General features: G+C 52.0%; 1 protein-coding gene across 1 annotated transcript; it reads left to right on the top strand.

Moving 5' to 3' along the window:
- Window positions 1-328: 328 nt before the first annotated feature.
- LOC145340151 (serine/threonine-protein kinase LMTK3-like) lies at window positions 329-12467 on the top strand (the record flags this gene model as incomplete). Its single annotated transcript, XM_080184583.1, has 4 exons — window positions 329-410; window positions 10203-10330; window positions 11034-11184; window positions 12391-12467. Coding segments are annotated over exons 1-4 (438 nt in total), but the record flags the coding sequence as incomplete, so codon positions are not given.
- Between the last annotated feature and the right edge of the window lie 33 nt (window positions 12468-12500).

Below are 12500 nucleotides of genomic sequence, written 5' to 3'. Positions count from 1 at the left end.
CTTCTCTTTCTCTCTCTTGCTTTCTATCTCTCTTTGTCTCTCCCTCTCCTTCACCCTCTCCCTCTTGGAGTTTGTGTGTGGTGTGGGGAGGGCTGGGGGGTTGCGGGGAGGAGTGGGGGGGGCAGAGAGAGGTAAAGGGGTCAGAGACGGATTGGAGCATCCCGTGTTTGAATTTAAACCCCCCGCCCGTCCCCCTGGCCACCAGCAGCTCTCGGTTTTGGAGCACCCCAGCAATTCCCCCCTTGCCTCCCCCCACGCTGACGTTCTCTGGTGAGGGTGGGGGGGAGGTGTGGGTGACGAAGGGAGCTGAGCAAGTGTTCAGGAGAAGATGGGGTTGAAAGCGTGCGTTGGGATGGTGATCCTGTTCCTGAGCTGTTATCCCGGAGAGACAGCAGAACTTTCAGCAGATGGTGAGTGTGTGCAGGCGGCGGGGGAGTGCTGCATGCTTCTTGAAGCAATGCGTGCCGGTGTATGTGTCATGTCCACAGTGTGCGTGCCGAAAGAGAGAGGAAGATGATATATTTAGGAATCAGGTCTCCTCACCGACTCTCTCTCCCTCTCCCTCTCAGTCTCGTTCTATTTCTCGCATTTGTTTTTCGCTGTCTACCTCTCTCTGTCTCTCCCTCTGTCTCTCTCGCCTCCACTGTCACTCTGACGTTCTCTACCCTCTCTGACTCCTTGTGTGTGTCTATCTCTCAGTTGCTTTGTTTCTCTCTCTGTTTCTGTCTCTCTCTGTCTCTCTCGCTCTTCCTGTCCGTCCCCCTCTCTCACTCGCTTTGTCTTTTTCTGCCTTCTTCTCTGTCGCTCTCTCTCTCTCATGATCTGTTGCTTTGTTTCTGTCTGTCTCTCTCTCATCACCTGTGACATTGTTTCATGATGATCTGTTTAATTTTAAAACCCTGAGAGTGAGACACACTCGGAGTTCTCAGCAGCTCACAGTATGTCAAATCTGTGTCTGTGTCCCCCACACTCTTTTCTCCATCCCTTTCCCTTCCCAATCCTCTTCATCCTCCTTCACTCTCACTCTCCTTTCCTCCTCCAACTACACTCATTGCTCTCATTTGCTCCCTTCCCCACCATCCCCCTCCGACCTTCTCACCTCCCTGTCCCCGACCCTTCCTCCACTCAGATCGCCTCCACTTACCGCTTCTCCCTCATCCACACTTTGCCTGTCTTTTCTATCACAGTCACACTCTCTCTCTACCTTTCTCTCCTTCTTCCTGCAAACCTCCACCCTCTTCGACCCCTAACCTCTTCGACCCCTAACCTTGTCAACTGCTAATCTCCTTGACCCCTGATCTACTTGATCTCTGTTTCACCACTCTCCTCTAATTCATCACCTGGAGTTTCTGAAAAACATTTGATCCCCTTCTGTCCATTCCCTTCCTCTCAATTGTCCATCACTCTATCCATCCCCTCTATCCCATTCCATCACTAATCTCTCTCTCTCTCTCTCTGTCTCCTTTCATTCCCTCTCTGTCTGGCAGAAAAATGCAGATAAGGCCCAGGTTTTCTCAGGGGCCTGTGACAATCTAACTGACTGAATGTATTGCACAAGAAATATAGAGGGAGCTTTACTCTGTATCTAACCCCGTGCTGTATCTGTCCTGGGAGTGTTTGATGGGGACAGTATAGAGGGAGCTTTACTCTGTATCTAATCCTGTGCTGTACCTGTCGTGGGAGTGTTTGATGGGGGACAGTGTAGAGGGAGCTTTACTCTGTATCTAACCCCATGCTGTACCTGTCCTGGGAGTGTTTGATGGGGGACAGTGTAGAGGGACCTTTACTCTGTATCTAATCCCGTGCTGTACCTGTCCTGGGAGTGTTTGATGGGGGACAGTGTAGAGGGAGCTTTACTCTGTATCTAACCCCATGTTGTACCTGTCCTGGGAGTGTTTGATGGGGACAGTGTAGAGGGAGCTTTACTCTGTATCTAACCCCGTGCTGTACCTGTCCTGGGAGTGTTGATGGGACAGGGTAGAGGGAGCTTTACTCTGTATCTAACCCCGTGTTGTCTCCGTATATTTAGCTATACACATCTTTATAGGAGAGCGGAGAGGTTGGGTGATCTGTCGAATAATCTTTGGGGAATCCTATGCTTTGTTAATGGAACACAATAGTTCGGAGTTGAGACGAGAATGTTACGTTTAATCTGCTGGTCACAACTCTTGTGTTGGTGTCTACTCAGAGCTTTGTCTGTCTCCTTTGTTGGCCTTTATAGCGAGGGGGATAGAATATAAAAGCAGGGAGGTCTTGCTGCAACTGTACAGGGTACTGGTGAGGCCGCAGCTGGAGTACTGTGTGCAGTTTTGGTCGCTGTACTTAACGCAAGGATATTTTGGCCTTGGAGGAAGTGCAGAGGAGATTCACTAGGCTGATATCGGAGATGAGGGGGTTGGACTATGAAGAGAGACTAAATAGACTGGGTCTGTACTCGTTGGAGTTTAGAAGGATGAGGGGGGATCTTATGGAGACATATAAGATAATGAAGGGGATGGATAGGGTAGAGGTAGAGAGATTCTTCCCGCTCAGAAAGGACAGCAGGACTAGAGGGCACAGCCTCAAGATAAAGGGGGGGCGGTTTAGAACGGAGTTGAGGAGGAACTTCTTCACTCAAAGGGTGGTGAATCTCTGGAATTCTCTGCCCATTGAAGTGGTGGAGGCTGCCTCGCTAAATATATTTAAGTCACGGGTAGATAGGTTTTTGACAGACAGGGGAATTAAGGGTTATGGGGAGAAAGCGGGAAAGTGGAACTGATCCACTTCAGATCAGCCATGATCTTATTGAATGGCGGGGCAGGCTCGAAGGGCTAGATGGCCTACTCCTGCTCCTATTTCTTATGTTCTTATGTCCTTGTTAACCTTCTCTGCTCTGAGGAAGTTGCCCCCTAGAAACAGAAAAACATGGAAACTAATAGCAGGAGGAGGCCATTCGGCCCTTCCAGCCTGTTCCGCCATTCATTCTGATCACGGCTATCCCCCCTCCCCCCCATATCCCTTGGTCCCTTTAGCCCCAAGAGCGAAATCTAATTCCTTCCTGAAATCTCACAGCATTTTGGCCTCAACTACTTTCTGTGTGAGTGAATTCCACACATTCCCCACCCTCTGGGTGAAGAAATTTCTCCTCACCTCAGTTCTAAAAGGTTTACCCCTTATCCTCAAACTCTGACCCCTAGTTCTGGACTCCCCCCACCATCGGGAACATTCTTTCTGAATCTACCCTGTCTAACCCTGTTAGAATTTTATAAGTTTCTATCAGATCCCCTCTGACTCTAAACTCCAGTGAATATAATCCTAACCCACTCAGTCTCTCCTCATATGACAGACCTGCCATCCCAGGAATCAGCCTGGTAAACCTTCGCTGTGCTCCCTCTATAGCAAGGACATCCTTCCTCAGATAAGGAGACCAAAACTGTACACAATACTCCAGGTGTGGCCTCACCTACACCCTGTACAATTGCAGTAAAACATCCCTATCCCTATACTCAAATCCTTTCGCTATGAAGACTAACATACCATTTGCCTTCTTTACTGCCTGCTGTTCCTGCGCGCTTACTGTCAGCAACTGCTCGAGGACTCCAAGGTTTTGTTGTACATTCCCCTCTTCTCAGTCACGCTGTTCAGCAGCTCGAAGTCTCTCCCTGTCAATTGAAAATCCTCGTGCCTCTGGGATTCCCTCTGGTAAATCATCCCCACACTGTCCCTGGGGCCTTGGGTGAAGGGGGGCAGGGAACTCTGCAGGAATTGCACACTGCTCTGTTTCAATACCCCCCCTCCCGTACACTCCTCAGTCGATCCATCAAGTGATCTTTGAGGTGAGGCAGTGACATAGCTTTGGGATGAGGGAGTATTTAATGGACGGCAGGACACTGGGAAGCTCAGAGGGATCTTGGGGTAATTATTGACAGATCCCTGAAGGTGACAGAGCAGGTGAATAGGATAGTTAAGAAGGCAAATGGGACACTTCCTTTTACCAGTCATGGTATAGAGTATAAGAGCAAGGAGGTAATGTTGGAGCTGTACAGAGCGTTGGTTAGGCCACAGCTGGAATACTGTGTGCAGTTCCACTCACCTCACTATAGGAAGGAGGTGATTGTACTAGAGGGGGTACAGAGGAGATTCACCAGGATGGAGCCTGGGATGGAGGATCTGAGCTGTAAGGAGAGAGGCTGGGATTGTTTTCTCTGGGACAGAGAGTGGGGAGAGAGGCTGGGATTGTTTTCTCTGGGACAGAGAGGGGGGAGAGAGGCTGGGATTGTTTTCTCTGGGACAGAGAGTGGGGAGAGAGGCTGGGATTGTTTTCTCTGGGACAGAGAGTGGGGAGAGAGGCTGGGATTGTTTTCTCTGGGACAGAGAGGGGGGAGAGAGGCTGGGATTGTTTTCTCTGGGACAGAGAGGGGAGAGAGAGGCTGGGATTGTTTTCTCTGGGACAGAGAGAGGGGAGAGAGGCTGGGATTGTTTTCTCCGGGGCAGAGAGAGGGGAGAGAGGCTGGGATTGTTTTCTCTGGGGCAGAGAGTGGGGAGAGAGGCTGGGATTGTTTTCTCTGGGACAGAGAGAGGGGAGAGAGGCTGGGATTGTTTTCTCTGGGGCAGAGAGTGGGGAGAGAGGCTGGGATTGTTTTCTCTGGGACAGAGAGAGGGGAGAGAGGCTGGGATTGTTTTCTCTGGGACAGAGAGTGGGGAGAGAGGCTGGGATTGTTTTCTCTGGGACAGAGAGAGGGGAGAGAGGCTGGGATTGTTTTCTCTGGGACAGAGAGAGGGGAGAGAGGCTGGGATTGTTTTCTCTGGGACAGAGAGTGGAGAGAGAGGCTGGGATTGTTTTCTCTGGGACAGAGAGGGCTGAGGGGGGACATGATTGAGGTGTGTAAGATTATGAGGGGTATGGACTGGGTGAGCAGGGAGCAGCTGTTCCCCTGGGTTGAGGGGTCGGTCACGAGGGAGCAGAGTTTTGGGGTGAGGGACAGGAGATTCCGAGGGGATTTGAGAAAAACCTTTTCACTGAGAGGGTGATGGGAATCTGGAATGTGCTGCCTGGGAAGGTAGTGTCAGTAATGGTGACTATGAGAATATCATCAATTGTCGGAAAAACCCATCTGGGTCACTCATGTCCTTTAGGGAAGGAAATCTGCCATCCTTACCCGGCCTGGCCTACATGTGACTCCAGAGCCACAGCAATGTGGGTCATTCTCAACTGCCCTCTGCAATGGCTGAGCGAGCTGATCAGTTCAAAGGGCAACAGTTGCTGGCCCAGCCAGCGTCACCCACATCTTGTGAAAGAATTCTTTTGAGATGTGGCACCTGCTTCAAGGAGTGAGTCTGGCTCCGGACACCTTGGGAGATTTGCCTTGCAGCCATTTCAAAATTGCATCCTATTGGACCTTTTGGTGTTTGTGATCTGCTGTCTTGAGGTGAGAGAAGAGCATTGGACTGAGGAGCTGGACTAGGCCACTCGGTCCTTTGAGCCTGCTATCCCTCATTCCATATGATCATGGCTGATACAAATGTGTTATCACGTTCCCCCGTGACCCTCAACCCCCTTGTGGAACAGAATATCGGCCTGGTGGGACCTTTCCCGGGGATGGTGCGATCTTTCCCGTGGATGGTGGGACGTGTATAAGACCCTGGTCAGACCCCACTTGGAGTACTGTGCTCAGTTCTGGTCACCTTATTACAGGAAGGACGTGGAAGCTATTGAAAGGGTGCAGAGGAGATTTACAAGGATGTTGCCTGGATTGGGTGGCATGCCTTATGAAGATGGGTTGAGAGAGCTCGGTCTTTGCTCCTTAGACAAAGGATGAGGGGTGACCTGATAGAGGTGTATAAGATGTTGAGAGGTATTGATCGGGTGGATTCTCAGAGGCGTTTTCCCAGGGCTGAAATGGCTGCCACAAGAGGACAGAGGGTTAGGGTGATGGGGAGTAGGTACAGAGGAGATGTCAGGGGTAAGTTTTTCATTCAGAGGGTGGTGGGTGAGATGAATTGGCTGCCGTCGGTGGTGGTGGAGGCAAATTCAATAGGGTCATTTAAGAGACTTCTGGTTGAGTACATGGGATTTAATAGGATTGAGGGTTATAGGTAAGCCTAGTAGGTAGGGATATGATCAGCGCAACTTGTGGGCTGAAGGGCCTGTTTGTGCTGTAGTTTTTCTGTGATTCTGTTACATTAATATAAACATTTAAGATGTACAGTACTGTATATGTACTCGCAGTATTTCAACTTGTAATTAGTTTTTCCAGGCGAAAGATATCCAAAAGAACCTAACTCTGGTTTATACGTTGACTCCTATGGGAACCATGGGAAAAAGTAATGAGAGGCATAGATCAGTTAGATAGTCAATATCTTTTCCCAAAAAGATCAGGCAGCCCAAAACTAGAGGGCATAGGTTTGAGGTGAGAGGGGAGAGATACAATTGCTAGAGGGGCAATTTTTCACACAGAGGGTGGTGAGTGTCTGGAACGAGCTGCCAGAGGCAGTAGTAGAGGCGGGTACAATTTTGTCTTTTAAAAAGCGTTGACAGTTACATGGGTACGATGGGTATAGAGGGATATGGGCCAAATGTGGGCAATTGGGACTAGCTTAGGGGTTTAAAAAAAGGAGCAGCATGGACAAGTTGGGCCAAAGGGCCTGTTTCCATGCTGTAAACCTCTATGACTCTTTCCTGGGGATGGTGGTGCCCTTCCCGGGGATGGTGGTGCCCTTCCCGGGGATGGTGGGGCCCTTCCCGGGGATGGTGGGACCTTTCCCGGGGATGGTGGGACCCTTCCCGGGGATTGTGGGCCATTCCCGGGGATGGTGGGGCCCTTCCTGCTGTGGTGGTTTGGCATGAACAGATTCACGCTCTGGCAATGTTGTACACATCGTGGTGATGGCTGCTATTGGAAGTAAAGATGTGGATGATGTCTCGGCTCCCTGGCCTCTGAACTGAGACATCCGAAAGAGATTAAACGACACAGAGAAGAGATTCCTGACAGTGAAGAGGGCGGTTCCCTCAGTGCAGGTTCAGTCTTGGAAACCCTGTGGCACGGTATGTCAGACATCCTGGATAATTCAGGGAGAAGGAGTGTCCGTGCGGAGAGGATAAGTTCCTGGCTGAATTGGAGAACTGGCTACCACGCTTTGGTAATCTCAAATTGGAGTCTCGAGTTTGCACAGACAGACTATATCAGGCCGTGGAGATCTCAAACATCAGCCCTGGTCACTGGTCTGGTGTTGTCTTGACCTCAGTGTTGGTCGAGAAGGGCTGGGCACGGCTTACCGTGATTGTTGGTGAGATGAGGGAGACCATAGGTTAATGTGTGTTACCGTTTACATTCTGGTCTTTCCATGTTACACTGTGGGGGGGTGAGTAAGAGGGATAGAGGTGGATAAGGGGTGTAGAGGTGGGTAAAAGGGTAGAGATGGGTAAGGTGAGGGTACAGGTGGCTAAGGGGGATGGGGGGTAGAGATGGGTAAGGGGGATGGGGGTAGAGATGGGTAAGGGGGGTACAGGTGAGTAAGGGGGATGGGGGGTAGAGATGGGTAAGGGGGGTAGAGGTGGGTAAGGGGGATGGGGGGTAGAGATGGGTAAGGGGGGTAGAGGTGGGTAAGGGGGATGGGGGGTAGAGATGGGTAAGGGGGTAGAGGTGGGTAAGGGGGATGGGGGGGTAGAGATGGGTAAGGGGGTAGAGGTGGGTAAGGGGGATGGGGGGTAGAGATGGGTAAGGGGGATAGAGGTGGGTAAGGGGGATGGGGGGTAGAGATGGGTAAGGGGGATAGAGGTGGGTAAGGGGGATGGGGGGTAGAGATGGGTAAGGGGGTAGAGGTGGGTAAGGGGGATGGGGGGTAGAGATGGGTAAGGGGGATAGAGGTGGGTAAGGGGGATGGGGGGTAGAGATGGGTAAGGGGGGTACAGGTGGGTAAGGGGGATGGGGGGTAGAGATAGGTAAGGGGGATGGGGGGTAGAGGTGGGTAAGGGGGTACAGGTGGGTAAGGGGGATGGGGGGTAGAGATGGGTAAGGGGGTAGAGGTGGGTAAGGGGGATGGGGGGTAGAGATGGGTAAGGGGGATAGAGGTGGGTAAGGGGGATGGGGGGTAGAGATGGGTAAGGGGGATGGGGGGTAGAGGTGGGTAAGGGGGATAGAGGTGGGTAAGGGGATGGGGGTAGAGATGGGTAAGGGGATGGGGGTAGAGATGGGTAAGGGGGATGGGGGTAGAGATGGGTAAGGGGGATGGGGGTAGAGATGGGTAAGGGGGATGGGGGTAGAGATGGGTAAGGGGGATGGGGGGTAGAGGTGGGTAAGGGGGATAGAGGTGGGTAAGGGGGATGGGGGGTAGAGATGGGTAAGGGGGATGGGGTAGAGATGGGTAAGGGGGATGGGGGGTAGAGATGGGTAAGAGGGGTACAGGTGGGTAAGGGGGATGGGGGGTAGAGGTGGGTAAGGGGGATAGAGGTAGGTAAGGGGGGCAAGGGGGTTAGAGATGAATTGGGGGTTAGAGGTGAGTAAGGAAGGGTAGAGATGGGTAAGGGGGTAGAGATGGGCAAGGGGGTAGAGGTTTAAGGGGGTTAGAGTTGGGCGAGGGGGGGCAAGGAGGTTAGAGGTGAGTTAGGGGGTTAGAGGTGGGTGAGGGGGTAAAGGTGGGCGAGGGGGGGGCTCTGCCCAGCCTGCTTCTGGCTCTGTGTCACATCCAAACTCTAGGGGTCTGGTGTTTGTAATACAGAGATATTCCTTGTGAGCTGACGATGAGTGTCCTTCTTTCCATTGGGAATGGTGATAGGTTGGTTTCACACCATCAGGGTTGTGTAAAATTGCCCCATCATTTTTAATATTGTAATTAGAATGCAGGTTTATATTATTGGCCCTTTTCTTGAATGATTGATCGTATGAGTAACACCACAGCAGGGTGATAGGCTCGCGGTTTGGTGTGGAGGTGCCTGGGGAACCCTCAGTTTTCTAGCCTTTTTTGAGTTGTTTTCTAGCATTTCCCTTGGCTGTGTGAGTTGTGACAGTTGCTACTTGGTAGTTTGGGTCTTGGAGTGTACGTACAGCACATCATCCTGCTGGGAGGAAAAGGTTCATGCCCACCACCCTTGAGATATCCTGACATTGGATGTCCAGACAATTCCTCCCTGAAACAGTTCATAATGACACAAGTTTAGTGTTTCAAGTTTATATCTCATGCATAATATAGCCTTAATCAATAGTTGTGTGTGGATAGAGATAACGCCCATTTCTGGATTTTTTTTATTTGTTTGTGGGATGTGAGAGTTGCTGGCTGGCCAGCACTTATTGCTCACTCCTAGTTGCCCTTATTCAGAGGGTATTTAAAGGTCAACCATATTGCTGTGGCTCTGGAATAGCATGTAAGCCAGACCAGGTAAGGGTGGCAGATTTCCTTCCCTGGTGGACGTGAGTGAACCAGATGGGTTTTTCCAACAATCGACATCAGTAGGTTCTTAATTCCAAATATTTTTGATTGAATTTAAGTTCCACCGTCTGCTGTGGCAATATTCGAACTGGGGTCCCCCAGGACATTAGCTGAGTTTCTGGATTAAAAGTCTAGCGATAATACCACAAGGCCATCGCCTCCACAAATTAGTATATGTCAATTACTTGAAATCGAATCTGAAACTATACCGGTGTGTGTATTCCTGAATTCTGTTCTCTGGCTGCTGACAGATGACCTTCCAGAGTCTGATGGCTGGAGAGTAGATCACCAATGTGAAACATCCTGTGACTTTATCTGGTTACTTGAAGAGAACAAAATGGTAAATACACAAACAGGCGGAACGGAGAAGAAAGCCCAGCAACCTTCCCCCTGTTGCTAGGGTTTCCGTGACGGGGAGAAAGGGTGGAATCCTGTTGGGGCCTTGGTGGTGCCTCCAGTGTGACTGGAGACAGGAGAAGTCTGCTTTGTTTGAGGCCCAGGGGTGGCATGAGTACTCCTGGACTTTCGGCCCTTCTACAAACGGTGTCGTAGTGCTGGTTTTGTCTGGGTAGGTTAGGACTACTTGGAATCCCCGTTCCTGGAACGTGTGGATCGGAGAGTAGGCTGTGCTTCTCTGAGAAGCCCCGATTGGGGTAACAGTTTGTCGTGAGATGGAGGGGAAGGGGGGATAGAATGGATCGCTTGTTCACAGAGCTTGCACAGAAAAGAGAGGCTGAATGGCTGCAAGCTGTGTGGTTTCACCGTTTTGCTGACTGATCTTGATGATTTATTTCCAGGTGTCTCCAGCCCTTTGATCATGGTCCCGCCGTACCTGCTGGTGGTGGTGTCCTGCTCTGGAATATTCACACTCATCATGGTCCTCCTGACCTGTCTCTGCTGCAGGAGAGGCGATGTCAACTTCAAGGTGAGTGCGTTACCCTCCAGCCTGTTACATAGGGACAGGATGAGGCCATTCAGCCCCTTGAGCCTGTTACATAGGGACAGGATGAGGCCATTCAGCCCCTCAAGTCTGTTACACAGAAACAGGAGGAGGCCATTCAGCCCCTCGAGCCTGTTACACAGGAACAGGAGGAGGCCATTCAGCCCCTCGAGCCTGTTACACAGGGACAGGAGGAGGCCATTCAGCCCCTCGAGCCTGTTACACAGGAACAGGAGGAGGCCATTCAGCCCCTCGAGCCTGTTTCACAGGAACAGGAGGAGGCCATTCAGCCCCTCGAGCCTGTTTCACAGGAACAGGAGGAGGCCATTCAGCCCCTCGAGCCTGTTACACAGGAACAGGAGGAGGCCATTCAGCCCCTCGAGCCTGTTACACAGGAACAGGAGGAGGCCATTCAGCCCCTTGAGCCTGTTACACAGGAACAGGAGGAGGCCATTCAGCCCCTTGAGCCTGTTACACAGGAACAGGAGGAGGCCATTCAGCCCCTCGAGCCTGTTACACAGGAACAGGAGGAGGCCATTCGGGCCCTCCAGCCTGTTACACAGGAACTGGAGGAGTGTCTTGCTGTGTTTAGTTGTGAACAGGTTGTGACATTGTGCACTGGGGAGAATGTTTTGGGTGCCTGCCCTTGAAGTTGAATAGCTCCCTAATAGCTCCCTTTGTATTTCAGGAGTTTGAAAACACAGACCCAGAGGATTACTCAGTGGATTATAATGCTCCCCTCGAGGACACGTCATCATCTCATTCTGCCCCTGATGTTTACATCCTCCCCTTTCCTGATGCCTCCCTTCTCATCCCAACCCAGCCGCTATTGAAAACAGGTAGGCCACAAAATTTACCCAGGGCTTTGCTGAGGGAGACGGGAGTCTCTCACTCGCTGTGAGTGAGGGTAGTGAGGGAGACGGGAGTCTCTCACTCGCTGTGGGCGAGGGTAGTGAGGGAGACGGGAGTCTCTCACTCGCTGTGGGTGAGGGTAGTGAGGGAGACGGGAGTCTCTCACTCGCTGTGGGTGAGGGTAGTGAGGGAGACGGGAGTCTCTCACTCGCTGTGGGTGAGGGTAGTGAGGGAGACGGGAGTCTCTCACTCGCTGTGGGTGAGGGTAGTGAGGGAGACGGGAGTCTCTCACTCGCTGTGGGTGAGGTTAGTGAGGGAGACGGGAGTCTCTCACTCGCTGTGGGTGAGGGTAGTGAGGGAGACGGGAGTCTCTCACTCTCTGTGGGTGAGGGTAGTGAGGGAGACGGGAGTCTCTCACTCGCTGTGGGTGAGGTTAGTGAGGGAGACGGGAGTCTCTCACTGTAGGTGAGGGTAGTGAGGGAGACGGGAGTCTCTCACTCGCTGTGGGTGAGGGTAGTGAGGGAGACGGGAGTCTCTCACTCTGTCTGGGTGAAGGTAGTGAGGGAGACGGGAGTCTCTCACTCGCTGTGGGTGAGGGTAGTGAGGGAGACGGGAGTCTCTCACTGTAGGTGAGGGTAGTGAGGGAGACGGGAGTCTCTCACTCGCTGTGGGTGAGGGTAGTGAGGGAGACGGGAGTCTCTCACTCGCTGTGGGTGAGGGTAGTGAGGGAGACGGGAGTCTCTCACTGTAGGTGAGGGTAGTGAGGGAGACGGGAGTCTCTTACTCTCTCTGGGTGAAGGTAGTGAGGGAGACGGCAGCCTCTCACTCGCTGTGGGTGAGGGTAGTGAGGGAGACGGGAGTCTCTTACTCTCTCTGGGTGAGGGTAGTGAGGGAGACGGGAGTCTCTCACTCGCTGTGGGTGAGGGTAGTGAGGGAGACGGGAGTCTCTCACTCGCTGTGGGTGAGGGTAGTGAGGGAGACGGGAGTCTCTCACTCTGTCTGGGTGAGGGTAGTGAGGGAGACGGGAGTCTCTCACTCTCTGCGGGTGAGGGTAGTGAGGGAGACGGGAGTCTCTCACTCTGTCTGGGTGAGGGTAGTGAGGGAGACGGGAGTGTCTCACTCTGTCTGGGTGAGGGTAGTGAGGTACAGGGATTTGTGGAATGGTGAGCTGTCTGTTGTTGCTGTGTCCACAGATGGGGTGAAGGAGCAGTATCTAATTCGGCAGCGCCTGAGTTACCTGCAGGAAATGGGAGTTGGCTGGTTTGGTAAGGTACGTTTAGTGTTTGTCCTGTACTCCCTGCTT

This window comes from Carcharhinus amblyrhynchos, unplaced genomic scaffold (assembly GCF_965287045.1).
Source record: "Carcharhinus amblyrhynchos unplaced genomic scaffold, sCarAmb.v2.hapA scaffold_804, whole genome shotgun sequence".
NCBI lineage: Eukaryota > Metazoa > Chordata > Chondrichthyes > Carcharhiniformes > Carcharhinidae > Carcharhinus > Carcharhinus amblyrhynchos.
The sequence above is the reverse complement of the archived record's forward strand: the minus strand, read 5'-3'. Positions and strand labels throughout refer to the sequence as shown.